The sequence below is a fragment of the Martes martes genome, assembly GCF_963455335.1.
Source record: "Martes martes genome assembly, chromosome: 17".
NCBI lineage: Eukaryota > Metazoa > Chordata > Mammalia > Carnivora > Mustelidae > Martes > Martes martes.
Genome location: NC_137905.1, coordinates 18,675,627 through 18,702,708, shown reverse-complemented (window position 1 = coordinate 18,702,708; position 27,082 = coordinate 18,675,627). Strand labels below are relative to the sequence as shown.

The window sequence follows — 27,082 nt, the reverse complement described above, 5'->3', positions numbered from 1 at the left end:
TCTCTGCAGCTTCCCCCTCAGCCCCAGGGGACCTCTTGGTGTCATTGCCACTAGTATGGCGGTATTTACCCACAAGATTAAGAAAAAAAATCTTATTCTGATTACATTGTATTGGTCCTTTTTATTTCCTTTTTTTTTTTTTATCTCCTCCCATTGGGTCATTCTTTCTCCCTGCCCACAGAAATAGTTGGCACTTAATCCTACGCATCATATCACATAGAAACATGTGGCTGAAAATGTTGAAAGGAAAAAAACATCAGACATTTTTTTGAGTGTCACTTGAAACTATGTAGTCAAAGGTTAAAAAAGAACATCAACGGCCGGGTGTGTTTTGTGTTAGAACAAATTTCAGAGATTCTATATTGACTGGTCCATCAAACATGTTTTGAGTTTCCTCCTATGATAGTGAAAAGGTGACACTGTCTGGGGTCAGCTCAGGAGCAACCAACAGTTTAGTTGAGAAAAATAAAACTCGTGATGGTATTTGGTATTGGTATCAAACAGGTCTAAATACAAGCCCAAAGATGCCCTGGAGAGAGAAACAGAGAGGGAGAGAGAGAGGCAGAGGAAGGAATTCCCACTCTGGGGAGTTGGAGAAGGCATCAGTGAGGACCTGTCATTTGAGTGGAAGTTTGCAGAATTATAGTGGTAACAGATAGAGGGGTCATGCGGAGTCTCCCAGGCCAAGAATGCACAGAAGAGTCTGAAGCCCCTAGAGAGATTGCAGGGCAGGAAAGATGTGGGTCATGATGTGGTTCATGATCCTGGGAGAATATGAATATATATCTATATCTATATCTATATCTATCTATAGGACCTGTCCTAGCCTGGGAGATATGGTGTCAGAAAATGTCTGCTAAAGAAATGATCTTTCTTTCTTTTTTTTTTTTTCTTAATTTTATTGTAGTTATGTTAAGGAATCTCTATGCCCAATGTGGGGCTCAAACTTTTGACCCCAAGATCAATAGTCACATGCTCCTCCCACTGAGCCTGCCAGGCACCCCTAAAGAAAGGATCTTTTTTTTTTTTTTTTTAAGATTTTGTTTATTTATTTGATGGAGAGAGATCACAAGTAGGCAGAGAGGCAGGCAGAGAGAGAGGAGGAAGCAGGCTCCCTGCTGGGCAGAGAGCCTGATGGGAGCTTGATCCCAAGACCCTGGGATCATGACCTGAGCTGAAGGCAGAGGCTTTAACCCACTGAGCCACCCAGGCACCCGAAGAAAGGATCTTTTAACTGAGACCTGAGGAATGAATAAGAAGTCACCAAGCAAAGCATAGGGCCAAGGATAGAGGCAATGGGAAGGAACATGGTCCATTCAGGAAACTGAGGTGCTGAGAAGAGATGAGTAGGAACTAGGTCGCACTGGTCCTTGAAGATTTTATATGGGAAGATAAAGGAGTGACATTTGTCTTTGAGAAGCTTTCTATGTAAGAGGAATGGGTTGAGGGCCATGTGGAGTAGGGGAAACCAAAGAGGAGGCAGAGATGTGAGCGAAGACTGGTGTGGTCCAGACCAGAGATGAAGCTTCCAAATGTTAGCTTTGGACTCACTTTATACGAGGACCCTGTATTTCAGCTCCGAAGCATAATTTTTCCAAATCCTGATTGGCTGGGCATTTAAAAATCGATGGGAAAGATAATGAAAGTGGCTCTAAGTATGTTTCTGCTTCACGGTAGTCCAGGCAGCTAATGTTGCCAGGGAGCATGTAGAAGGCAAAGGACTGTCAACCTAACTCCATGTTGTGCTTCTCTTCATCTCCAGGGTCGTGTCAGAGAGAGAGAGAGAGACAGGTGGAAAGATTACACACTTATTTGCTCCCCTGACCCAGGTACTCTGCAGGGAAGGAGAGCTATAGCCAAAATAATGAGACATGAAGATCACAACCAAGACCGCACACCTCTAAGTTATAAATAAAATCCACAGACCTCTGAATTTTACATGGGTTCTCAAAAGAAGCATGTACAAAGGAGCCATAAGTTTCTTTGAGGAGCATGGCCCTGCAGGAACTCAAGTGAGCTTGTACTCTGGGGAAGTAGTGAGAACAGCCCCCCCTCCTGACTTTCCTAGGCCTGCCTTGGCCCCATTAAGAGGACCCCAAAGAGTATAAACCTTACCCAAGTAGGGTAGCCTCAGCCAGTAGCCTTATAGCCCTGAGCTGTCGTATTTCAGGGTCCTGGCTCAGTACACAGGCCAACTTACTGGGTAGACCATTGAGGGAAAAATAATGAACTTCTCAACCCCAGCTCTCCCTTCCTTGCCCTATGGACATCTAATAATGCTAGACCCAAAATGCATTTAGGGTACCTCTAAGGAGGAGCAGACTGAGTCAATCACCTTTCACCCTATTTTCTATTGGCACTGAAAGTGGCTGGTCCTGCCCCAGGCCAGGCACCTCTCTAGGGTTGCTGGCCATGTTTGGGGGAGTCAACTGTGTTTCCTAATTTCCCTTGGTCCAGAGGGCAGGGACAGGGATGGGGGTGTCAAAGAGAAGGCCAAAGAGTTGTTGCTCTGTGGGGCTAAGTGGGCTCAGCATGGAGTGGGGAAGGTTCCCGAAGCAAGTAGAAAGTAAGTGGAGAGGGATTTCTCACCATAGGCCTGGCACTGTTGGGAGGAAAAAGGAAACAGGGCTGGGATGGAAACTGGATTCTCAGGGAAGTTCTACGTCCAAAAGGAGGAGCAGGGCCAATCTGACAAGTGTAGCCTTCTTGCCAGCCATACATAGAGTTTTAATGGCTCTGTCCCAAAGAACCTAACCTCTCTTCCTTACCTACCTGGCTTTGCTAGCCAGGGTACCCAAAGCTTTCCACCATGAAGAGACTGTGGAGGATGGAACAGTGATAACTGAAGGGCTGAAGAAGCATTATTTGGGTGGTCGATGCCACATACCAGATTCTGCTAGATTCATCAGTCCTTAAGGAGTTTACTGGCTCCAGGAGGGCCTTAATTTCTCTCAGGTTCCGTAACTACTTTTCAAGAAGAGGTTCTTTACTCCTATAAGGTAGAGTTTTGTGGCTCAGCCTTTTCTCTCTCTGGACTCCTCTAAGCCATGTTGCTAGTCATAGGAGGAGCTGAGCTGCTGCTCCTCTATACATTGGTTGGTACTCTCCTGCTTAATAGCCTGGACCAATTTGCAATACAGTTAAATTCTTTTCACTATGGGAATTATTTTAGTAAATGCAAGCCAGAAGGATTTGGGTTTCAGTCTTATTTTGCTCACTTAAGTTTGCAATTCAACAAATTCCATAAGGCTGAAGAAATCATTCCTCTTACTGTCTGATGGTGGGAGAGATAAAGCTCTCTGAAACTCCTCCCTGGGCAGTGATGTGGTCAGCTGAGTCAGGAGGAGCCCATAGCTGCCAGCTGTTAGGCAAGGCTCTGCTGTGGCCAGGTGCTGACCTCCCTACTGTAATTCCCATCTCATCTCCCTAGTGTCCCTGCCCATACTTTTTGTCTCCAACCCCACTCCAAATAGAGTTGGACTCAAGGACTCTAGGCCTACCTGGGGAAGGAACATCCCAGAACAGTCTATGGGATGAGGGAATAAAGAGCTATAAGCTTTGCTGCCTTATCCACGTCAGGAAAAAAAAAAAAGGCATTTGTGGGTGTGTATCTGTTAAGCCTTTTCTAGCACCCTTGGGAGTTGCCCTTTCCTGGGCAGGCCCTAAGTTCCATCTAGTCTGCTTGTCAGCGGGAAGGAAGGAGAGTTGGCCCCAAAGCCTTGGGCTTGGAAATAGCTATGGCCTGATACCCAGAGCCTCAGAGAAGAAAAAAGGTTGATCCCAGGCACCAGAGATTTCCTCGCTCCTCTCCCAACCTGGGATGTTGAACAAATGCGAGGGAATCAGTAAGCAGCCCCTTCACTGTTGGACATCCTGCTCACCTGCCAAAGGCTGGTGTTGGGTGCCAGGCTCTATCACTGGCCATCCAGCACCATTTTTGGAAATCAGTGTTAGGGCTTGCTGTTAGAAAAAGCCTGGCCTGGGGCAAGAGACATGGTTCTGGGCTCTGTTCTGCAGAAGCCCCCTCACTCTCTGGGCCTCAGCTCTAAAATTAGGGAGTTGGACTATCTACTCTCTAACATTCCTACTGGTCTTGCATTCTCTGATCTTCTGAGTTAGACCCCAAAATGACTAACCTTGGTGGCCCCACTGAGGTAGGGACCTGTCAGCAGACATACACCTGAGGCCTGGCACTGGGCCCTCCCCAACACCTGGCCCAGGCCTAGTCTGCTGTCTCATTCCTCTTTCCTGAAGAGGCCAAGACTGAACCCTAACAGGACGGCAAGCTGTGATCTTAAGATTATGGGTAAGGACTGAGGTGAGAGGCCTTAGAATTTCCTAAGGAGCATCCTCAGGCAGTCTGGCTCTGTGCTAATAGAAGGGGCCTGATGTATGTCTTTTTCTGGGCAGAGCGTGACATGCAAGTGAGTGGCAACAGAGGTCATCAAGGTGTGAATGTCATTAACCCTATTATTATAAACCTGACCAGGCCATATTGGTACAAAAGGTGTCTTTATTGAGGTCTGGGTAAGAATTAGGCACTTGGCCAGAGCAGCAGCTTAAATATGAGGCAAGCACGCAGGGGTTAGCCATGCCTGGGGCTAGGTTGGGGCAGTGAGGCTATAGGCACAGACTCTCCCCAGACAGCTGAAGTCAGGGAGGAAAGAGGAAGGGGAAGGGGATGCAGAGCAGTCTGGGTCAGAGTCCTGGTGGGGCTGAGCAGAAAGCGCTGGGTGGTAGGTCCAGCAGGGAGGGGACAGGGCTCTCTTGCTCCACATGCCCTTTAGGCCCAGGCCTGAGCATCTGTTGGGGGCAGCCGCACTGGGGACCTTCCCAGGCCTCACTTCTTGACCTTGGCATCATAGGTGCCCGCATTCTTGTAGGCACTCACATAGCCGCTGTCATCCAGGATGTCCTGACGCCCAGCAATGCCCTTGCCCTTGCCGCTCTCATCGAAGCGCTCCTTATGGGAGCCTGTGTACTTGCTGGTGTCGGTCAGCCGTTCCACAGCACCTCCTGTCTTTGCTTTCTGTTTGGATAGAGTTGTTCCCCCAGGGATGCCTGGTTAGGGAGCCCAGCCCTCCACCCCCAGCCATGATTCCCCATATCCCCGTCAGCCAAGATACTTACGGTGACTCCCACATTGGCTGGCTCCTTGCCTGCCACCAGCTGGCAGATAGCATCAAAGGCTTCCTCCTTACTCTTCCCTTTGAATCGCTTCATTGCCAGCTCTTCTAGGGCCTTCTTGAACTCCTCATAGTTGATAACCCGAGCAGACTTTCCCCTGCCAGGTATGTGGGCACCATTAGTTTTCCCCCTTCTCCATGTCTTCCCTGGTTCCAGCCCCCCAGTTCCCCACCTTCTGGGAACATCAGAAGCAAGGACTGCCTGGGGCTCACTTGACTTTGGAGAAGACGATGTCGACATCCGTCCCTGTCACGGCCTTTCCGTCAGCCACCTTGCAGTCCTTGCACAGCTTGGCCCAGTTCTTGCCATTCATCTCTTGCCCACTGGCCTTGGGGTCACCATGGATGGCAAATTTGCGGAAGCTTTCCTCCAGTCCAGCCACATCGGTGCTCGTTGCCATGCCACCCTGGCGGGGGGCGGGGGGACACATGACCCACCACAGTCACCTCTCAGCCAAGCTACCCCTCCTCTCCCCAGGGCACAGAACATCACTGCCTCTACCTCAAAATCTACCAAGGTCTGAGTTATGGGCACTTATGCCATAAACCCTCAGAATCGTAGATGGAGCTGCCTGGGGAAAGGGGCTAGCACTCAGTATGTCCCTGGGCCCCAGAGCCCCAAAAGGAAAGGTGCTGTCACTTAATGCCAGCCCTAGCTTAGAGTAGAGTTCAAAAGATGAAATCATGATGCCCACACTAGGCTGGGAACAGAGTGGCACTGTCCAGAAAGACTGTGAGGGCAGCAGCTGGGGCCGTGGCTTTGTCTGGCCCTGGCATGAGGCCTACTCGGGTGGAAGTGAGGTTGGCAGGGCTGGCCCCCCTCCCTAGGAGTTCCATGCCTGGCTGCTAGTTGGGCAGGTATTTAGGACAGGGTCTCTGTCAGGGTCATCAGGACCCAGCAAGACACAGCCCAGGCTGAGAAGGGAGCCAAAGCATAAGCAGGGGTTATGTGCCTTAGGCAGGGGTGCAGCTGGCCCAGCCAGGACCTTGTTACTATTTGCTGTTAAACAAAAACATGAGGGGAGCAGGAGTTTGGGGCTGGCCTGGCCACAGTTTGTGAAGCCTGGAGACAGTTGCTAAGGGAGGGTAGTGCTACTGGGAGAATGTTGCTAAGGGCAGGATGGTGTCAGAGTGGCTCAGAGAGAAGCTCCCAGTGCTCCTGGGCTGGGCTGGGCTAGGGAACTGGGGCCCACGGGTGCGGCACACCAGCACTCCCAGCGCCTGGGGCACAACCATGACTGCCTGGCCCCTTGCCATCCATTGGTGCTGTAACCTCCCAGTGTGTAGAGCTTAGGAGGAGCAGGTGATTTGGGGACTAGCATGGGTAGGGGTTGTCGAGTTATGAGCCCCCAGAGGCATGCTGGTGACTGGAACTATGGCCTTGGTCCTATAATCCTCACACCTACAGTCTATGCTGAAGCATACTTCCCCAGTGTCTACACCTTCAATCTTCCATGGAAGCCCCTGGCCACACCCTGAGCACCGTCACACCAGTCCACACTGCCATAGCTGAATGCACTCAACCCTGGCCACTCAACATTCTCGGCCTTATTCCCCTGACCGCACCCTTAGCCCTGGGACTGAGGGCCTAGACCTTTACCGCAGCCCCCACCCCCACACATCCATTAACAGCACTGTACAGAAACCCACCAATAATACCCTCAGCCCTGCACTAAAGTGTCCCTACTACACCTTCACAGTCCCCCTGCAGTCCCCTGAACACACCTACAGCCCTGCACTGAAACTCCCTTCATGTATCACAGCCCGGTACTGAGGCCTCCTTGATCACACCTGCAGCCCTCCACTACAGCTGCCTCCATCTACACACACCCCAGTCTTGGGATTAGGACCCCCCTAACATACCCACAGCTCTTACTGAGCCCCCTAACCAGAGCTTCACAACTCACCCCTTCTCCATACACCTGTAGCCTCCAACCACATCCTCACACCCACCATTGTCCGCAACCCACAGTTTTCTGGCCTCATGCTCAACCCCGCCCTGAAGCTCCCCAAGTGTTCACACCCACAGACTTGCATTTCCAGACTCCTAGGTACTGCACTGAGAGCCCCCATGTCGACTCCTGAGCACACCCTGCATCTCCACTGCAGCCGCCTGACCACACCCTCAGTCATGTCCTCAGCAAACATCTACTTCTGCCTTTTATCCTAAGGCCTCCAGTGACCACAGCCTGGGCCCCTAAGGAACTACACCCCCTTTATATTTACCACTGGCCTTAACACTGAAAACCCTCTCCCAGTGACCGCCCTCACCCGTCCCTAAGTTGCAATTTCTGGGACTGGCCCCACAGCCCCTACATAATGGACTCTGTGGGCCCACAATCCCAGGCCACACAGCACTCCCCTTCCCTCCTCCTACACTGCAGCCTCCCACCAGGGATCCAGAGACCCAGACCAAGGGTAAAGTCTGGGGGAGCTTGTGGGCCACAGATGCTTGTCCCAGGTGTCTGGCAGGATCCTGCAACCAGTGCTCACTCTTGTCTGTGGGAAGGATTCTTGGTACTAATCAGGTAGAGCCCGGTCGCAGGCCGTAGTCCCAGGAGTCTAGCAGGCCAAGGATGCAGCAGCCACGCCCAAGAACGGAGGCCACCCGCTGGGCCCCACTGGGACAGCTGGAGTCATCAATCAGCCGGGCGAGGAGGTGGGGGAGGAACGCCTGGGGCCCAGGGCTGGGCCGCTCAACTGGCTCGGTACCATCTGGGATTGGAACCCCTTCCAGGGCGCTCCCACCCCACCTCCTTCCTTATCATGCAGGATACGGATTAGGGTGGTCGGCGCCCCGGTCTCTTACCTGCTTCCACTTGGTGACTGTTCCTGCAGTGCGTGTTCAGTAGACAGAAAGACGCAAGAACGGACCGACGGACGCGAGACCAGGCGGCTCCAAAGCTCTGCTCCCTGCCGGCTCCAGGGCGGGACTGCAGCCCGGGCGGTTCCGCCGTATTATCCCCTGTTTCTCGGTCTCCATAGAGACAGCGAGTCCCACCCCGAGGGCTGTCTCGGCGGGAGAATGACCAAGGTCACACTGGCCCCACCCACCAGACCCCGCCCCCTCCGCGCTCCATGGGGGGGGGCGGGGGGCGGAGCTACTGCTTAAGCCTTATCCCGTAGCTCCAGGGCCGCTCCATGCCTTTCGCGCTAGGAGAGACCCGATCCCTGCAGCTCTGGATGTCCTCGGATAACCCCCTAATGGGAAAACAGTCTCATCCGGGGCTTCCCACAAAGTTCAAAGCAGGCCCCCACCTCCACGGGGGAGATGAAGCTTCTCAGAGCCACAACCCAAGGCCATTTGGGAGCTGGAGCGGGCGGGGGTGGCGGAAGGGTACAGAAGGTGGGGGCGGGGGGAGTTAGGGTGGGGAGAGGAGCGAGAAGGCCCCTCCCTCAATGGCAATGGGGTCTAGCGCTAGCTCAAGACCACAGCTTTCCAATTAACGTGCAGCATCCCCAGGCCACAACTCGGGAGCACTGGGAGCAAGAGGGAACAATAAGCGAATCAAGTGGCCAGCCCCAGAATCCTGGTACACCGACTGCCATCCCAACTGCAGGAAAAAGCTCCAGGACCTCTGGCGTCTGCGTACTCCTTTATTCCCATCCTACCCCGGTATCAGCCTCGCAGTCTCTGCTCCTGCCTCCGGATCCAAAAACCTGCTTTCCCTCTTCAAGTATAAACCCTATCTTCAAGAAAAATAACCTCCAAGCAGCCTTCCGAGTACTTTTCACAACCAGGAGCCTTGTAATAGAGCGCCTTCAGTCCACGTGTACCATTCCATATGACAATCTGGGTGATGACTCAATGTACGAGCCCCTCCCACCCCGCCCCTAGGCCTACTGACAATGGTCCAGCTCCAGGATGGCCTGTGGACCTTGCCATTAAGAAAGTATGCAGTAAGTCCACAAAAGCATTAAAAAAAATTTTTTTTTATTGGAGCATGATGGCCGGTGGGGCAGGTATTGCTGAGTCGTGGGGGAAGGGGTCCCATCCCGCCGACCGCAGGGGCTCCTAAAGTGCACTCGGTGCGGCGAGGGTGGGGGTGTTTGCATAGAGAATCTGGGCTGGCCGCTACTCCTTGGCCCTCCTGCCTCTCCTCCGGACTAATCCAGGCCGGCCTCCGGGCCGCCCCGCGCCCCCGGCTTGCCGCTGCTCGGGCTCACGAAAACTGCGGGCGCACGCACCTGCAGCGCCAGCCCAGGCTCTCGGCCCCTGCCCCCTGGGGCGGCCAGAGCTGCGCTGCCCAGGCGGGTCTGTGCCACTGGAATCTCGTCCATGGACTCGGCTGATGCCGAGTGGTAGGCGCCTGCAGGCCCAGCGGCAGCGTGCACTGGGCTGGCGCCCGCGGAATCCGACAAAGAGCTGGAGCTGTGGCCTGGGGCCCGGGGCCCTGCAGGGATGGAGGAAAATGTGTAACTGGGGACTGCGACACTTTCGGGACATTACCGTTCCTTCCCTCAGAGCTCAGGATACGGTCAGGAAGACACTCACCTGGCAGCCTAGGCAGCTGCGATTCAGGGTCCAAGGTCCCAGAGGTTGGCACCTTATACGCACGCCGCTTCCTCTTTTTCTGCAGAGAGAGGGGAGAACCTGAGTCCCCCTTCCCTAGACTTGCGCATCCCCCAAAGAAGCAGAAGAGTGGGGCGGGTTAGAGGGTTCTTTTCCATCCCCTTCCTCCTGGGTAAGGAGGCCAGCACAGTCCCCCTTACCTGGGGTCGGATCCTGGGGGACAGAGCCCGAGTCTCTGGGGAAGAGGGTGGCGGGGCCTCCACTTGGCCTTGGGTGGCAAAGAACTGGGAAAGACTGAGGGGGAAGAGGAAGGATGATCGCTGGATGGCCATTGTTCCCTCAAATCCCGCCCCACAGGAGGTCCTCAAATAAGCCTCTCTTCCTAGCACACAGAAAGGGGCATTGATTTGTCTAAGGGCATGCCAGTCTGGAACCAGACCTATACTTTGGCCTTGGTTTACCCCTTCCCCCACCTCGGATGTCCCGGCCATGCCAATGAGAGATGTCCAGGTGGCACATGCCCAGGTTGCACTCACTTGGCATTCACTGTGGCAGGCCTGGCCTGGCCAGGGGGTTCTGGGCGCACATGGCTGAAGGTCCGCATGTAGAACTCCATCTCCTGGGGAAGGTGTGGGTCAGGGAGGCTGGGGGGCCAGGTGTGGATCCAAGGCCTTCTGGGTCCTGAGCCCAACCCATCCTGTATACAATTCCCCATCCTATACAGAACACCCCCTTCTCACTGGTCTCTCTGGCAAGTCTGGATGCAGAGATCTATGACTATCCTCCAAGCTATCCAGCTATACTGGGCAAATCCCTCTTGTGGGCCAAGGCTTTAAAACACCCATTTCTGGACCTTACCCCTCCCTACCATTTTCTTTACTTCATCTAGTCAAACTCCTCCTCCAGGAAGCCCCCAGCCTCACAGGTTCAATGCACACAGTCTGCTCTGGCCAAAGTGGGTGGTGGGGAAGAGGCTCTCAGAGTAACCCTCTCCTGTTCCTCTCTTCTCCCAGGGCTCCAGTCCCTGAACTGATTTTTTTCCCTGGCTGGGAGACTGGCTAGCCGCTCATATGCCGGAGTGTGGACCCAAGGCTGTGTGCATGATGGACTGGAGCTAAGTCCTCAAGGTACCAGCCACAATCTTGGCTACCTGGAAGGGTGGGAGGGGTGGAAGGGGGCAGTGATGGGACTGGTGGGACAATGGGAGGTCTCCCCCACCTCAAAAGAGGAGGCATTAAGAGGTGGAGAAAAAACAGCACCACAGCCCCATCCGGGATCAGGCTTATAGGCAAGTTCTGTGCCTACTTTAATCACTGATCCTCACAGCCACACTGGGAGTGGCAGACCCAACCCCTGAAAGTACAGGGACCTGGGGCCAGGAGGTTACCGAAATGGGCTGGGCTACCACCAGCACACAGGACGCCCACGAGGATGCAGATGAGGAGACGAAAGCTAGGAAAAAGCCAACCTGGATATGGAGGGTGTAGGGCAGAGCCAGGACGATGCCCCACCCCCACCGGGTGGGGGAGGGCAACAGGACAGCTGTCGCCTGCTCTGAAGTCGTTTCCATGGAGACCCAGGCGTCCTGACTAATGCAGAGATGACACTGTAACAGCAACACTGTCTCTAAAACAAGCCTGTGTTTGGGGGCAACGGCTCCAGAGTGGGGCCCCTCCCGCATTCCTGCTCAGGGTGGGGGTGGGGAGGCTGCCTTCAGGGCCCTGGCAGATCTGGGGGACAGAGCCCAGCTGGTCCCATGCTGGCTGCACAGATACAGAGATTGAGGCCCAGGGTAAGCCTCATCCCCAACCAATGCCCAGGCTAGCCCTTTGAAAAGTAGTGTGGGGGGGCGGGTAACAGCCTCATCAGAGGAACACTAGACAAGGGGTCAGAGGTCAGCTGTGAGACTAGGACCTCAAGGTAATACTCAGGTCACATCTTTCCTCTTCCCCAGTGTGGACTCAGCACCCCTCCAGGGCCCGGCAGAAAGGGGTAAAGCCTACCCTAGTGCCCCTGGGCTCCAGAAGTGGGTGGGGCAGGAAGGGTGGGAGAAGCAGCAGCAGAGAATGGTCCCAGAAACCTGAGGGGCCAGGATGAGACAAGAGGCAGGTCCTAGCCAGCTGGGAAGGTTGAGGGTATACCAGGGTGTCCCCACTCAAATCCCCTTCCTCTCATCACAGCTGTTCCTAGGATCCTCTCACAGAGCCCTTCAAAATGTGCACATTCAAAATGGTCCCTCTCACCTTGGCACAGTCCTCTCTGCAATGGGACAAGCATATCCCTCCTCCCCCTGGAGAGGCCTCTCTCAGGTCACATCCAGAGGATATTAAACGCCCTTGTTGCTTTTGCTGCCACACCTGACTCCAAGCCTAGGCAGGCAGTGACTACAGGGCAGGGGTCTAGAGCCCTCCAGCCTAAGCATCCTAGGGCAAGCCCTGCCTCAATGGGTACTGACTATGAAGCTTGAGAAAATCCCTTGCCTCTGTTTCTGAGCCTGTCTCCTCTGTGAAGTGGGTATGGAGAAGATGCCCACTCCCAGGATGGCTACCACTGCACTTAGATGGGTTCAGTGCCAGGCACCAATTTATGTACACGGTGGTGTGGCAGGGGGCTGCCACCAAAAGTCAGCACTCCCCCAGGCCTCCCAGGCCTGGGAGCCTGGCCCACCCCTGGCAATGACAACAGGAGAGGCGGGGTCCCAAGCCTTCTCCCAACCCGCCCACCAGCCTGTGTTTGTGTCTAGTTGCCATGAGGACTTGGGATCTAGAGTTCAGCCTTCCCAGCAAGGCCTGCCTGGGCCCCCTGCCTTCCCAGTCCCTGGGGGCTCCAAGAACTGGACCACCCCCTCCCCCAGCTACTGACCTCAGGAAGCCATGGGGCGTGGGAATGGGGATAGACTGGTCAGGGGCTGGGCTGGAGGGTTCCTGCTTCAGAGTGCAAAGACCTTAACTCTTCCCAAACCCAGCTTGTTTAACCCTTCTTGGCCTCAACAGATTCATCTGCAACATGGGTACAGTTACATTACCTGCCTCATGGGCTCTTAAAGATTAAATAGGGTAGTGGGTACAAGGGCTCAGGGTCATGGGGATGGGGGGGGTATAGAGAAGTGATGGCTCCATCCTAGTTACCTATTTGCTAGTCCATCCCTCTCCCTTCTACAACCCCAAGATGCTCACTTTCAGGCTTCCACATTCCATTACCTCCAATACATGCTTAGAGCCTGCAGCAGGAGTGTACACGGGGTCAGGGAAACACAGAGCTCCCTCTGGCTGTGTCCACTCTTGAGCAAGCAGACACATGCTTAGTATAGGCTTGGCCTCGCTCCTATTGCCTCCAGCATCCCCTAATCCAGCTGCGGTTCCAGGCCTACTTCCCTTTGCCCTGTCTCATCACTGCTGCTTGCTACACAGCCCACAACCCCTCCCACACCCAGGCCCCAACACCCACCCCCTTAGCCCTCTGAGCCACTTCTATACCTGAATGGGCCGCATCTTGGGGGGACATGACTCGAGCTCCCTGTGGGCCCCCTTTGCCTCCTGTGGCAGGCGATGCTGCACGATGTACTCATAGGTGGTGAGCTTGTGCCACACTGAGGGGGTGAGGAGAGGGCTCAATGCAGTGGAAAGGGGATCCTAGAGTTCAGAAGGTAAGGGAGGGAACCCAGCCCCAGCCTAAAACCACTGTCCCCAAATACACTAATCCATGAAGTGAGACCAAGCCACCACAGAAAGGCAGCACTGAGAAGGCTTCAGGGTTCTATAGCACAGCTGGTACCTCCCTGTGGCCTAGGGACCCCTATCCCCTGCAAGGCAGACGTAAGTTTAGGGGTGTGTGTGTGTGTGTGTGTGTGTGTTAGGGCAGGGGAGGGGGTAACTTACTGAGATAAATGTGGAAGCAGAACAGGTGGCCCAGCAGGGCTGTGGAAAGAAGGCCCAGAAGGATGAGTAGGGCCGCCAGGGCCAGGATGGCAGGAGCCTGCGTCTCCACAGGGGCAGCGGGCAGGAACACAAACCACACATCTGTGTGATTTTTCAGGACTGCAAGGCACAGGCAGACTGCTCATCTGGGGCTATGACCAGTGACCGGAACAGACCCAGGGTTGGAGGGTGAGAGTGGGCCAGGAGCTGAAACTGACCTTCAAAGTGGTGATTGGTGCGCAGCTGCATGGGGTTGACAAAGAACTCCACAAAGACGTAAGTGGCCACCAGCACGAGAAGCAGGACACCCAGTAAGGCAGATGCCACACTGTGTAGAAAGAGCCTGGGCCCAGCCGTGGGCAGCTGTCAGCACCCAGGTGCTCCAGCTGGGTAAGGGCCCAGAACTCAGAAGGGCCCATGGATGGGAGGGGGACCCAGGCCTATAACCCCACAGCCCCAACTCCTCATGCAGTCAATGGCTTAGGGCAAAGATTAATTTGGGCGGCTGCCCCAGCAGGAAGAAGACCCCAAACCCACCCTCAGCAGTCCCAGGAGGCAGCCATCAGGAGCATCACCCTCAGACCAGCCCATGCTAATGCATACTACCCCTCCCCAGCCACATATGCAGACTCAGGGTCCCTGGCTCACACTCAGACCCATGCATCCCCAGGCAAAGGTGCGGCCTGTGTCTCCCTCTCACCAGTAGTTCCTCTCGCCCACGCAGTTGTTGAGCCACTTGCAGTGGTGGTCAAAACCGCATACACACTTGTTACAGGCGCTGCAGTGCTTGGAGCGAGCGCTCCTGCGGGAAGGGGTGGAAGGGGCACAACGCGGTTGGCTAGCTTTTTCCGCACTTTCCCGCAGACCGCTGGGCAGCAGAGCGGGCGGCAGAGGGACCAGGGACCCAGACACCAGACCTGGAGCAGGTTATCCACCCGGCCCCTCCGCTCCACCACGGAGCGTGGCGACGGGTAGCGTGCACGCCCTCTGGTGGCACTGCGAAGCAGAGCACCCACAGGAGGCCTCGCTTCTGAAAGGCCAGGGGACTCCAAGGCAGGAAGGAGTGGGTGGGAGGCATTACACTTTCCCACTCTGGGACTGCACACCTGCATGACGGTGGTATGAAATGGAAATGGGGGTTCCTTTCCAAGCAAGGACCCCTGAGCCCCGCCAGGAGACGATGCAGGTCTGGGACCAGGCAAGGCTGCTTGGGTCCAGGGCATGCACTGGTTTTTCTGAATTCTCCATTTTTTGATTCCCTGTTTCCCTGCCAGTCTATGGGAATTTTACTGGCATTCTTCCAGAAAACCTCAGTGTGTCTGGGCTACTCAAAGAGAGCCAAAAGAAGAAAAGCAAGCTGACATCTAGGTGAGCATTTCACCGCAGGGGGTCAGATGAGGTGAGGCCACATTGGGGATGCAAGCCCAAAGGGGTATGAAGGAGTGAGCTGCAACCCTTTCCCTCAGAACAATATGGAGTGGGTAGCCACTGCCATAGCATCCACTAAAGAACAATGCATTGACTGGTGCCTAGTGAAGGAAAGGATGATCTGACACCAAACTCTCCAGTGCCTTAATGCCATTGGCTCTGACTCTGTCCTGTGGACACACCCCCTTCAACAGGCTGCTAGATCTCAAGATTAGAAATGTGGAGCTAGCCTTGGACCATATCCCCATCCCCAAACCCCTGCCTGAGGCTGGAAGCTCCAGGAAGGTAGGGAAGGCCCTAGGGAGGCAGTCCGGGACAGCCAAGGGGGTATGGGCTCTGCACGTTCTGATTGCCCTTCCCACTAACAGTGTGATCTGGAAGAAGTTACTTGGCATCTCTGGGTCTCAGATTCCTCATGCGTAACTAAGGATAACAGTACAGGCTTGGGGGCCAAGCAGGCTGGGTTGTGAATCTGATTCTGCTATCCAACAGCAATATGACCTCAGGCAGGCCTCTCAGCCTTTTGCAACATTGGGCTCTTCCCCTTCTGTGAGCTGACGAAGATGCTGCCCACCCTGCAGGGTTGTTCATAAGCACTTAGCACATGGTAAGTACTCAAGCATTAATTCCCCTCCTGCCCCTCTCTGGAAATGCTTGTGAGAATTGGGGGGTGAGGGGGTTATTGGCAGAGTTAGTCATTAGGAAAGTCTGTGGCAGTGCCAAATATTTCCTACTTTAACTGTTGGAAATGCCATTCCTCATCTTCTGTTTCCAATCTCTTTCTCCACCCAGTTCTCTGTCACTCTATCAAGATTCTTGACTAGGTAAAACACAAGGGTTCTGAGGCATCAGGATAACTCTAAAGCCCTGGGCCTGCCCCTCTCTGCCTTGAGTGCCCACTGGCAGTTTCCTGGGGCACACTCACCACCCACACACCCTCAGCCCACACTCACTCACACATCTACGTCGCACAAGTTGCAGTGCAGATCTTCAATGACATGTGCGTGTTGGCTGCGGTTGAAGACGGGCAGTGGCCCTGCATAGCTCTTGTCCCGCACATTGGCATCTGCTGGATCGATGGAGACAGCAGTCAGGTGAACCACAAGGTGGCCGGCAAAGATGGCGCCCATGCACTGGCCCAGCAGGTTAAAGACTCAACTCCGCACTCTGCTGGCTGGAAGCCCCCTCCCCAACTTTCTGGAGCCAGACAACGGCTGGCTACCTCCATGTGACTCTCTCATGTGACTCTCTCTGCCTGTGCCACCTCCTACCTCCAGCCCCACAAGAGCTTTCTTGTCAGACCTCTTCAGCATACCCATGCCCTAGATGGAAGAGAGGAGCCATCTGGTAACAAAGCTCACAAGCCACTGCCTACTGCTGCTGGGGGGCCCAACCACAGGGCTCTGGCCTCACTCTTCCAGGACAGGCACAGGGGCTGGCTGATCTGACCTCAAAATCCAAATGATCTAGTTTCAGATTCTAAATGATGAAGTGAGACTGAAGGAAATTATCCTCTAAGGCCGAGGAACCCAAAATATAAATTCTAATTTTGTTTCTCTTGCCTTCATAGGAAGTCAACTCTGAGAGGGAAGCAGCCATCCTTTCTCAGCAACTGGGCCAGATGGAGAATCACTTGTAAACAGTGTCTCATATACCCAGCACCTCCCCTACTGGAGACCAGCTACTTGGAGACCTAGGGCTGAGGGTGCTAAGGTGACCTGACATATTCAGGGCCTGGCCAGGGGCAGCATGGCTAATTCTGGAGCTAAAACACAGACCTTCTAGGACCTATCTGCTCAATGACTAGACCAAATACTGGGGACGAATATGTTGACAACTTGCTTCAAAGTCTAAATTAGTAAAAATTCACCAAGAGACTTTACCCAGGCAGCCATTCACCATCTATCATACATCCAGCTATCCATCCGTCTATCCATCCATCCATCCATTCTCTTGCTAACCAGGCAGACACCATCCTTCCACCATTTATCCTCCATCCATCCGCAGCCCAACCTCCTTTTTCCTTCTTCCTCCTCCTCCCAGTGGCTAAACTTCCCTACATGTCTGCATGAGCAAGGCTCTGCCCTAAGGTGCTGTACCACAACTGAATTCGAGTCCCACAGCCTATCACAACCTCTCTGTCCCAATGGCCCTTGCTGTAGGTCAGGCCTTCACCCCTTCCCTGGGTTATTTCAGTCTCCTGACTGTTCCTCCTGTCTGCGTGCCCTTGAGCCTGCCCTTCACTTGGTCCTGAAGTGAGCTTTGAATAGCTTAAACCTAAAACCTTGCCTGCTTCAATTTCTACAGTGGCTCTCAATGGCTCTCAAGCTAAAGTTTACTATTCATATCACCAACCTCTACTCCTCACCATTCCAGCCTCTCTTCAGACACACGGAATATTTAGCAAACATTTAGCTTCCTGCCTGCTCCAACACTCCTTCCCCTCCCCACCCCTTGGTTCATTCATTCAACTGTTCACTGAGGTCTTTCTCTACACCCGGCCCTAAGGGCAATAGGAAGAGCACGACAGACTTAGTCCCTCACCCAAAGGAGCCTACAGTCAGGTGGGACATAATATGTTAATCACATAATAGGTTGATTACAACAAAGGAAGTTCATGGGACTAAGTAACTGTGGCCTCATTTAGTCTGATGGGATCCAGAAGGCTGCCCTGAGGACATATCACCTCAGCTGAGACCTGGAGAGGAACAGACAAGAGACAGGCACCTGGTAGGTAACGAAAGGCGGGGCTTGGCTGGGTACTGGGAGCAACTGTACTTACTCCCACCATGTGGTTATTAACCTGGCTTCCCAGGTACCCTGGTGGCCAAAACCCAGGTAATCCCGGGTGCTGGGTGTGCCCATTGCAGATCACAGGAGGAATGTTTCATGAAGCATTCTACTTAAGAGCACTGACTAAAGCCTGTTAAGTCACCTCAGGGAAAGGCCAGTTTTCACAGAGCTGATGGCCCTGGGCCCTAGTGAACCAGGAAGGCCCCCGGTAACATTGCTGGTGTCTGAGGACAACAACCTTCTCTAGAGTCCTTCTCCACACACCTGTCCTTGTCACTCATCAGCCGAGGGCTCTGCAGTTTCCTAACAAAGCACACTAACACTTCTAGCTCACACATTCCAGCGCTCACACACACACTCCTGCACGTTCCTTGTCCTCTGGGACGCTGGCAGGACTCTTCCTGTCAGACAGAGGATGAGGCTGAGAACCAGTGAGCTGGCAGAAGCTGCTCAGCCTGGTACAGCCGAGAAAGGAGCTACTGACTCTATGCTCAAAGTTTTCAAGTTCATCCCTGCGAACCTCCTTTAGCTCATTCTAGTCCTCCTCCCCCAAGAAGCCCAAGAAATCATTTTCATGAAGCACACACACACCAGGGCACACTCTCCTGGGGACCCAAGGACCAGACCCCCTTCTGGGGCCTTCAGGGGCCATCTCCCAGCCGGGGGGAACTAGCACCCTAGGATGAGGACGATGAGGAGCACATGGCCACCTGTGGCACCCCAATCTCCCAGCCTTGTAGCCATGTCCCCTGCTCCCAGTTGTGAGTTGTGGCCACAACTGGGGCTCAGGCAAGTTTGTGTTTGTTACTGTTCCCAGGAGCCTCCAGGGCATCTTTATCCCTCCTCTTGTCAATTCAACCTCACCCTAAGAGTCTGATTTACAGAACGAAGGAGCTCCTAAACAGCCCCGGGTACAGCATAATTATTTGACCCTATATAAAACCACATTTTAAATATACCAGGAAACTTAGTATGTAAAAGAATTCTACCATGACTCTTTTTGAAAAGTGAAAAAGTCTTTTGTAAATGGAATAATTACTCCCTAATTTATCCCCTGTCAAGCTCTGGACATAATTAACTTTAAGGCTTTCTTCTGTGATCACTCTTGTGGTACCTCAGTTGATGAGGTTCCCAGCTGTGTGGGCTTTAAATGCTCCAAAGTACATTAGGTCCATCTGCTCACCCCATCAGGCAGGGAGGTCAAATAGGGGTTGGAAGCCAGGCTGGCAGGCAGCTGGTCCTCCCGGGCAGTGAAGGGGCCTGCCTGCACTCTCGGAGGCTCCAGAGCACAGCCTTGGCCCCTGCCATGCCCTGTCCACTGCCCCAGTACTTCCAGGTACTACACTTTCCCAAGGATACAGCATAGCCAGCAGGCACCCAGTGGTGAGGCAAGAGGGGAACAAGGACCCCAAAGCCAATGACAGCGAAGAAGAGGTAGAGCAGCCAAGCCACAATCTGGAGCGGGTGAGGGGGCCAGCTCCACCCATTCCGACGGGACCGCTGGCCCTGCAGCTCCGGCGAGGGCCTGCTGGCCTGTGCGGGCGCCGTCCACACACTCTTCTCAGGAGCTGTCTTGTTGGAGGGCTTGTTGCAGATGTTCATCTCCAGAGGAAAAAAAAGTAGAGAGAGCATTAGCCTGAAGCCTGGGATGGAGCCCAGAACCCCAAGCCTACAGCCAGGTTTCAGCAGAGGGGAGCAGGCTGGGACGCGGAGCCATCTCCCAGCCAGAGGGAACTAGCGCCCTAGGATGAGGACAATAGTTGGTGGGGGAGGGTGGTAGTGTAGCGCTCTTCTCAAAGCCCCAGAGCAAGCTCTGGCTCTGGCCCCCACCAAGACAAGGTAGGAGGGTCCAGGGTTTATTCAGGACACAGTGGGCCGCCTGTTACTCGAAGTGCTCCATCTCCACAGCCATCAAAGTTAAACCCAGTAAGACATGTTGTCATCTGTTAACAGTATCAGGCTGAGGCCAGAGCTGTGAGAACACATGCTGATTCTATTAGTCACCTCTGTCCTGAGGCCCAAATGCAAGTGTCAGAGAGGGCCCCCTTACTCTTTGCGAGGGCAAACAGGGAGTAGGGGTGCTCAGAAGGGGGTCTGGCCTCTGTCCCGGGGCCAGCACATACTCCCTTTAGGACAGGGGCCAGTGGGAGACCCTAAACAATCTCTCCTATGCCTCAGAAGGGCTGCCTGAGACTTCTTAACTGGGGAGGAGCCAGCATGCAACCGAGAAGGGAGGATCCCTCCTTGCTTCACTCCCAGCAGATGACCATGTTTCTCCAGGTAAATTGGGGCCTGGTGCACGGGGAACAGGAAGGTGAGCTGATGCTCTTTGACTCACTTGAGATCTCACCGAAGGCAGAGCCTCCTTTAGAGGCCGACCACCAGGTGGCAGCACTCCCCCAGCCTCCAAGCCACCATCCTTCCATCTAAGAGGTGGCCTTGTGGCCAAAATCACAAGCAAGGCAGGCAGGGTGTGCAGTCATTCCAGAAGGAAGAGTCCCACCCCCACTATCTTCTGGGACTGAAGCGGGACTAGAGCCTGGGCAGGCAAAGTGCCACAACTGGGAGAACTCGTGGTGGGAAGGCCAGGAGCAGGGGACAAAACCCAGGCGGTTGGACTCTACTTTTAGGAGGCCATACCCGTAGGTCAGGAAGTCTGACTATGCCAGAAAGTACAGCAAACACCCCTCAGCACATCTGCCAAGAACATCTTCCTCACTTCTCAGCCCAACAAAATGTGACTTGACCTTCAGAGCCCAGTCTAAGCATCCAGGAAGCTTTACCTGATGCCCCAAGCAGAGTCAGGGGGCTCTCATGCTTAGTCTTTATTGGGCAAGTCACTCTGCCACTCGGAACACTGTGTCATCCCCGTTCTGCCAGTTTCTCCGAAGGGTAGCAACAATACTGCGATTCATTCACCCCTATTCCCCACACGCCCTCCCTCAAGCATCCACAACATACCTTGTACATAGTAGGTGCTCAGTAAATGTTTGCTGACTTGAAAACATCTGAAATAAAGGGAGATGTGGGTGCAGTAAATGATGTGGAATCCTAGCCCACGCGAAACCATGGCCCACTCTGCCCTCAGTCTGCACAGCCACCATACAGACACCCCTCCTGCCCCAGCGCCCCCACCACTGGCTCTTACCCTGAATGCTGGACATTCCCACTTAGCCACTGCCCTTCATCCCGCCCGAGGCTTAGAGCCTCCTGCAGGTCAAGTCTGGCCTGTTCATCTCTGAGCTAAATGGAGTGGCCTTAGTTTTCTCTCAGGGACTCAAGTGGAATCCCTGGGTCATCTGCTTTGTCTACAATAAGAAACCGTGAAAAGAAAGGTGAATAAAGAGCCCCAGCTTTGGAGGAAACAGATTTAGGTTCAAGTCCTGGCTGAGTGGCTGGAGTTTCTTCATCTGGAAAACAGGGGGTAGGGATGGCTACCCAGGGCTGTGTGTAGATCAGTGACCCTGTAAGAAAGGCCCTAACACATAAATGGTCCCTAAATGACAGATATTGTAATTACCCTTAAAATAGCCCTCTGGCTTGTCCCCATTTCTGCAAAGGGAAGCAGCTGCATCTGATACTCTGTGAGGTTAATTTTCAAAGTGATGGGGTTGGTTGAAGCTGCTTTCTTAAACCAGTGGTCCTAAGGAACATGTTACCATGAGTTCTAGGCCACTGCATGGTCATTCTAACCATCTCACCTTTGATCAAAGGGACAAAGGTGATTAAAAAAAACAAATTGGCACCACTTCACTTTCAATGTCTTCAGAGGTAACAAATCTGTCTTTGATTTCTGGAAACAGTCAAAGGTCATCAGGTGAAGCTTGGTGAACAGCCGAGCTGGGTGACTGCTCAGGGGCAAATCCTTGTGGCTTGCACCTCAGTTCTCCAGTGACATCATCACCAGGGTAACTACTTCAAAGAGAACCCATGAATTGGGAACCCTCCTCAAATCTCTGCAGCCCTACTCCTTGAGGAAGTTTCTAAAGAAAAAAGCAGAGACACATGGCTGACATGTCCCCACTGCCCAGAGTGGGCTGGCAGTGGCCATCGGCATCCCCCGGTGCTGCTGCCTCCCTGATTACCTAAAGTGGGAGGAGTCACCATCTGAGGCCTTGAGGGTGGCTCTGACTCCAAACCAAGGGACCCTTGGCCCAGGGAGGGTGCTGCTCACATGAGACTGTGGGCACGGGGATGGTGCTACTGGGCCTAAAGCCCTTGCTCTAGTAGCAGCACTCCAGAGTGGACACCCAAGCTGGCACTCCACCTGCCCCAAAAACCTGGGCCAGCCTGCTCTTAACTGATGACATTTTCCCTTGTGGGGCTGGTGGCTAAAAATTCTTTGGGCCTGAAGGACTTTGGTTAAAAGAGCTGAGAGGTAGGAGAGAATCCAAGATGGGTCCTCAAGCAGGGATGGGACCGAGTACTGTCACCAGACCCAGGAACTTCTCTGTCCCTTCCCTCTTGGCACTTCTCTAGAAGACCAGACTGAACGATGCATGGCTCTGCTCCCGGACAACTTGGACAGCCTCTGCACTCACACACTGGCCCAGTCAGCACTTTGGGGGCCCAGCCCCATGAGTGCGCTGAACATGTAAACACAGATGAGACCAGGCTCCTGCTTTCTGGGGGCCCAGACAGGGCAGTTGGGTGAATGGGTCCTGCAAGGGCCAGCCATTCAGTGTAACAGAACACAGGGTGGATGAGGAAGGGCGGGGGGTGTGCAGGGGATGGAGCCAGAGAGAGAGTTGAGTTCTGAGAAGCTGCAGGGTCAGATTCCATGGGGCCCAGAAGGCCAGGCAAGGAAGCTTGGGTACTACTAAAGAGCCACCAGGAGTCAAAGGAACTTTAAAGCAGGGGAATCACATAAAGGTGGTGGGTGTTTTACAAAATTTCTAGTCCTAGTGGGGAAGAGGGCATGAGCAAGAGGGGAAAGGTGACACCACAATAGGGTGGGCCAGGGAAGGCAGCAGCCTTATGCTTTGGGAGGAATTGGTCAGGAGATGGAGGTCAAGCCACAAGGTCCCTTAGACCACCCAATGCCCCCAGCTGCATCTCTGGTGGGCTGAGAGGTATATATGAGCCTTAGTAAAAGATTTTTCATGTACCTTCTGCAGTCACAGAAGTTAAACTGGTGGAGATGGAGGAACGACAAGAGCGAAGAGGCCCCATGGAGTGTTATGGGCAAAGGTCCCCACTGCCTGGGTAAGCCAAGAACCCACCTGGCTTCTTAGGTGGCTTGGAGGGGGCTGTACAGGCCCCTCCCAGTTCTCCCAGTAAGGTGAAGGTCATTGTCCGGATGACAACAGTCTCTTCCTGTTAACACTCACTTGCTAAAACCCTAAAATAGCATTTTCAAAAGAAAGTTAGGTGACCTTAATTTATATGCCTGATTTAAATGAGGGAACTCTTAACATTTCAAGTTCTCATTATGAACTGCAGAATAGTTATATGACTGATCCACCTCCCTCTCGCCCACCTCTGCTCTCACCCCCCCCCAAAAAATTTTTGGAAATGCTGTTCTGAGATTCATGAATGGCACCCTCAAAACAACCAGACTGAGGTGAAAAGTCCCAGCCCTGGAGAGGCAGTGGGCAACCCTGCATTCCTGCAAGATGCCTTAGAATTTCAGAAAAGAATCAACTTAATTACTAAAGAGAATCTGTAGGAGAAGGCCACTGAACTGGGAGGGTAGAGTGATGGGGTCAGAGGAGAAGAACCTGGGCTGTTGAGGGGTACTGAGGGCCTGGGAGCCTGAGCCACCAACGGAGAGAGGCAGGTTGGAGCTAGGCAAGAGGACTAGGCCTGGAGACAGAGCCAGGTTCTGGTTCCTTCCCTACCTCTCACAGATTGGGCAACCCAGAGGCAAATTTCAGACCCACCTCTTTAGGTGTCTCCTTGACTCAGCTTTTAAAAAAAGTTAGCTGGGGGGTGGTGGGGGGAGGGCACCTGGCTTCAATAGAGCATGCAACTCTTGATCTCAGGTTTGTGAATTCAAGCCCCGTGTTGGGCTCACTTACAAAGAAAAAAAAAAAGTTAGCTGGAAGGCAATTTGGCAATATCTACCAAACTTAAGAACACATACCCTTGGGCCCAGTCATTCCATTTCTAGATATTTATCTTATACATATGGTCACAAAGTACACAAAGAGTCACTGCAGTCTTGTTTGTAATAATAAAGGACAAAAAACAATGTAAACTGACTGTGGGACATCCACACAGTGAAATGCGGTACAACATCAGAACAGGGAGGAATGAAATGACCTTCGATACACAGTGAAGGGGAAAAGCAAGATGTGGGACAGCTAGTTGTAGAGCGTGCTACCAAGTGAGTAAAAACAAAGCAGGATGGAGAGATGTTTAAGTTTCTATTTGCACAGATTCTCTCTGGAAAGAAATGCAAGAAGACAAACACAGGGGCAGCCAGCCTCTGGGCAGAAGAGTTAGTGGCTGGGGTGAGAGAGATTTGCTTTGTGCACTGTTTGAAATTTTTTTCTAGCACGTGCATTTAATGATTTTGAAAAAAAAAATTATGTCAAATAATTGAGGAGTGTCACCTCTTACCCTCCAGGCCCCATCGTGCTGCCATGCAGACCAAATGTGGGCTCTAGAGCCCTGTACCACACCTGACAAGCAAGGAAATCCCACCTAACGACCATGCAAAAAGAGTGCCTGGTTTTAGTTCAATGCTTTCTCATTCTCCAAAGCAATTCTCAGTGGTTCATCTGCAAAGCTGTGAGGAAGGGTCTTGTCAAAGCTGGAACTGGATCACCAGGCAGCACAACAGAGGAGCTGCTGGGCAGGACCTTGGTCCAGTCCTCAGCCAAAGGCCAACTTAGCTTCCCATGACCCCAGAACCCAAAGGGAAGGTACACACCACAGGATGGTTTTGCTCACAGCCATCTTTGCTTTTTGCTAAGAAAAGCTAGAGGATTTATGGCTGCCACCAGAATTATTTTCCATGGATACTTCTTACCATATTTTCATCTTTTTTTCCCCTGGATCTGCTTTTAAAACAATTTTCACTAAGATTTAACAGATGCCCAATTTCAACCTAAACAGGAGCTGGAGAAAAATGTGGCATGGTGCACACTGTTTTATGATGTGAAAAGTCATTTCTAAAAAGTTTTGGGGCAAATACTTTGTTTACAAAAATTCCTCACAGGTGCCAGAGAAGTCTCTGGCCTTAAAATTCTGGGAAGTGGCACCAGTTTGACTAAAAGATGCACATCATCACAAGGCCCAGAAAATAAACTGAAACTTCAAGCTGTTCTCATAGTCCTCGCCGATCACTGATCTTACATCTAGCTGGGCTCCTCACATAAACAACATGCAGAAGTTTGATGCTAGAGCAAGAAAAGCCTGAAACCTCAATCATTCCTGAGTTGACATGGTCCGAAAACATTGTCTGTACCATTCTCCTGCTGAAGCAACCACTGCAAACTCTTTGGGGTTCAAGTGCAGCCAGGGAAAGGGGACAAGAAGGGTGGAGTAACATGGAGTGAAAACAAGACCACTGAGGAGCCAAGGGTTGTTGATTTTAACCAGGAAATCAACTCACATGATTGTAGGAGCAAGCCCTAAGGAACACCCACCAAGAAACAGTCGTTAAGAACAAAGTTGTGTCAAAACAACGTTAAGAAAAACAAAAGGAAAAAAAAAAAAAAACCCTGGCTAATTAAGCACCAATGTTGCCTTTACTGCAGCTCCTGTGATTATCTGTTTACAAACCCAACTCCCACAGCGAACCACCAGTTCCACAAAAGCAGAGACCACCCTTCACCTATCTCTAAATCCAACTCTCCTTCAATAAGAAAAATGACAGCATTTCTTACCATCTCTGCTGCCATCACCCGAAACCAAGCCTCCATCATTACTCCCCTACTAGCATTTAGAGTGTACTTTTTCTGTGTGGGGGCACTGCTTTAACTGCTTTGACAGAATTCACTTATAAACCCTCACAACTCAGAGATCTCAGAAACCTCCTTCATCACTGGTCTCCATGGGCTGGTCCATCACTTTGTCTCTCATAAACAACATGCGGAACAACATCTCCCTTTCACAGATGAAGACACTGGGTCTCACAGGGACTAACTTCTAGAAGACACAGCTAGCCTGGCAGAATTAGGATGGCCCTCAACTGACTTGGTGTGTGGTCATAAGGCGCTGCCTACAGCAGCCAGAGGAAGGTGAGCTTTTCAAAATTTCAGACTCCTTCAAACTTTTCAACGGTTTCCTCCTGCTGCTGGGATAAAATTGAAACCCCCATTACACCCTTCAATGCTCCCCTCCCCCTTTCTGTTCCTTAATGGTACTTTGCTGTCTCTGGACCTTTGCATTTGCTTTTCCCTCTTCCACAAACACCCTTACCCTACTTACAATGCTGGTTTCTTTTCAACCTTCAGGTCTTAGCTTCAAAGTCACGTTTTACAGCAGACCCTGCCTGACCACCACCCCTGCCCCCTCCATTACATCACCAGAGCACTTATCTCGACTTAAAATCACCTTTGTCCTCTACCTGGCGCCAGCACACCCCCCCCCCAAATACTCTGTGGGTTCTGGAGATAGCCGTTTCTCGGAGTCCTCCGTGGCCCGGCGTCTGGCACACAGTAGGCGCTCAACGCAGATACGTGAACCTGATGAATGTTGGAAGGAAGCCCAGCGCTCTGCCCTGTCCCTGGAGTCCAAGCCACGGGCTCCAGGCAGAGGTGAGCGCAGAGCACGGCGGGGCGGGGGGCAGCCACAACCCTGTGGCTCAGGCCAGGCTTCCAGGTGAGGGCGGCGATGGGGGCTCCTCACCTGCGCGTCGCGGCGACCGAGCCAGATCGGCCCTGCCAAGGTCACCCAGTGGTTCAGCCCCCGCGCCTGGACGTCCACCCTCCAGGGCGGCAGCACTTCAGACCCTCGCAGCGGATATGATACCCGGGACCAGACGGCGGCGCAGCCCGGAGCAGAGCCCCATCCTGGGCCGTGCGACGGTGGCTGGGCCAGCAAGTCCCCGGGCTACTGCTGGAGCGGGCTGGCGGTGCGGCCGGGGCAGGCCGCGGCGGGCTGGAACTCTTCAGGCGCTGGGCCCGTTCCCCTGGCAACCGCGCAGGCTACGGCGCCCCACAGCGGCCAAACCGCGCTGCGTCGCTTCGCACGGGCATCGAGCCTGGGGAGGGGCCCATCAGGGAGCCCTAGAACCCCAGCTGACCCCTTTCCCCATTCCCTTTCAACTTTTCTCCTCAAAAACCCATTCCCGC

General features: G+C 53.2%; 2 protein-coding genes across 5 annotated transcripts; both read right to left on the bottom strand.

Moving 5' to 3' along the window:
- Positions 1–4,497: 4,497 nt before the first annotated feature.
- Positions 4,498–8,195, bottom strand: TPPP3 (tubulin polymerization promoting protein family member 3). The gene is made up of 4 exons (XM_080829174.1): positions 7,996–8,195; positions 5,400–5,593; positions 5,131–5,284; positions 4,498–5,029 (listed from the first exon to the last, which is right to left on the bottom strand). The coding sequence occupies exons 2-4, from the start codon at positions 5,585–5,587 to the stop codon at positions 4,841–4,843; spliced, it is 531 nt and encodes a 176-aa protein (XP_080685300.1). The 5' UTR covers positions 5,588–5,593; positions 7,996–8,195; the 3' UTR covers positions 4,498–4,840.
- Positions 8,072–26,930, bottom strand: ZDHHC1 (zDHHC palmitoyltransferase 1; the record flags this gene model as incomplete). 4 transcript variants are annotated; one of them, XM_080829171.1, is made up of 13 exons in its annotated part: positions 9,100–9,580; positions 9,682–9,760; positions 9,900–9,993; positions 10,236–10,318; positions 13,176–13,288; positions 13,578–13,736; positions 13,835–13,959; positions 14,317–14,418; positions 16,002–16,177; positions 19,197–19,439; positions 20,799–20,845; positions 23,060–23,178; positions 26,637–26,930. In XM_080829171.1, 11 exons carry the CDS (start codon positions 20,805–20,807, stop codon positions 9,294–9,296), a joined length of 1,470 nt encoding a protein of 489 aa, XP_080685297.1. In that variant the 3' UTR covers positions 9,100–9,293. The 4 variants fall into 4 exon arrangements, with proteins under 4 accessions (XP_080685299.1, XP_080685297.1, XP_080685298.1 ...); XM_080829172.1 differs by lacking the exon at positions 23,060–23,178 and having other exon boundaries at positions 26,637–26,921; XM_080829173.1 differs by lacking the exons at positions 20,799–20,845; positions 23,060–23,178; positions 26,637–26,930 and adding an exon at positions 8,072–8,195 and having other exon boundaries at positions 9,375–9,580; positions 19,197–19,469.
- Between the last annotated feature and the right edge of the window lie 152 nt (positions 26,931–27,082).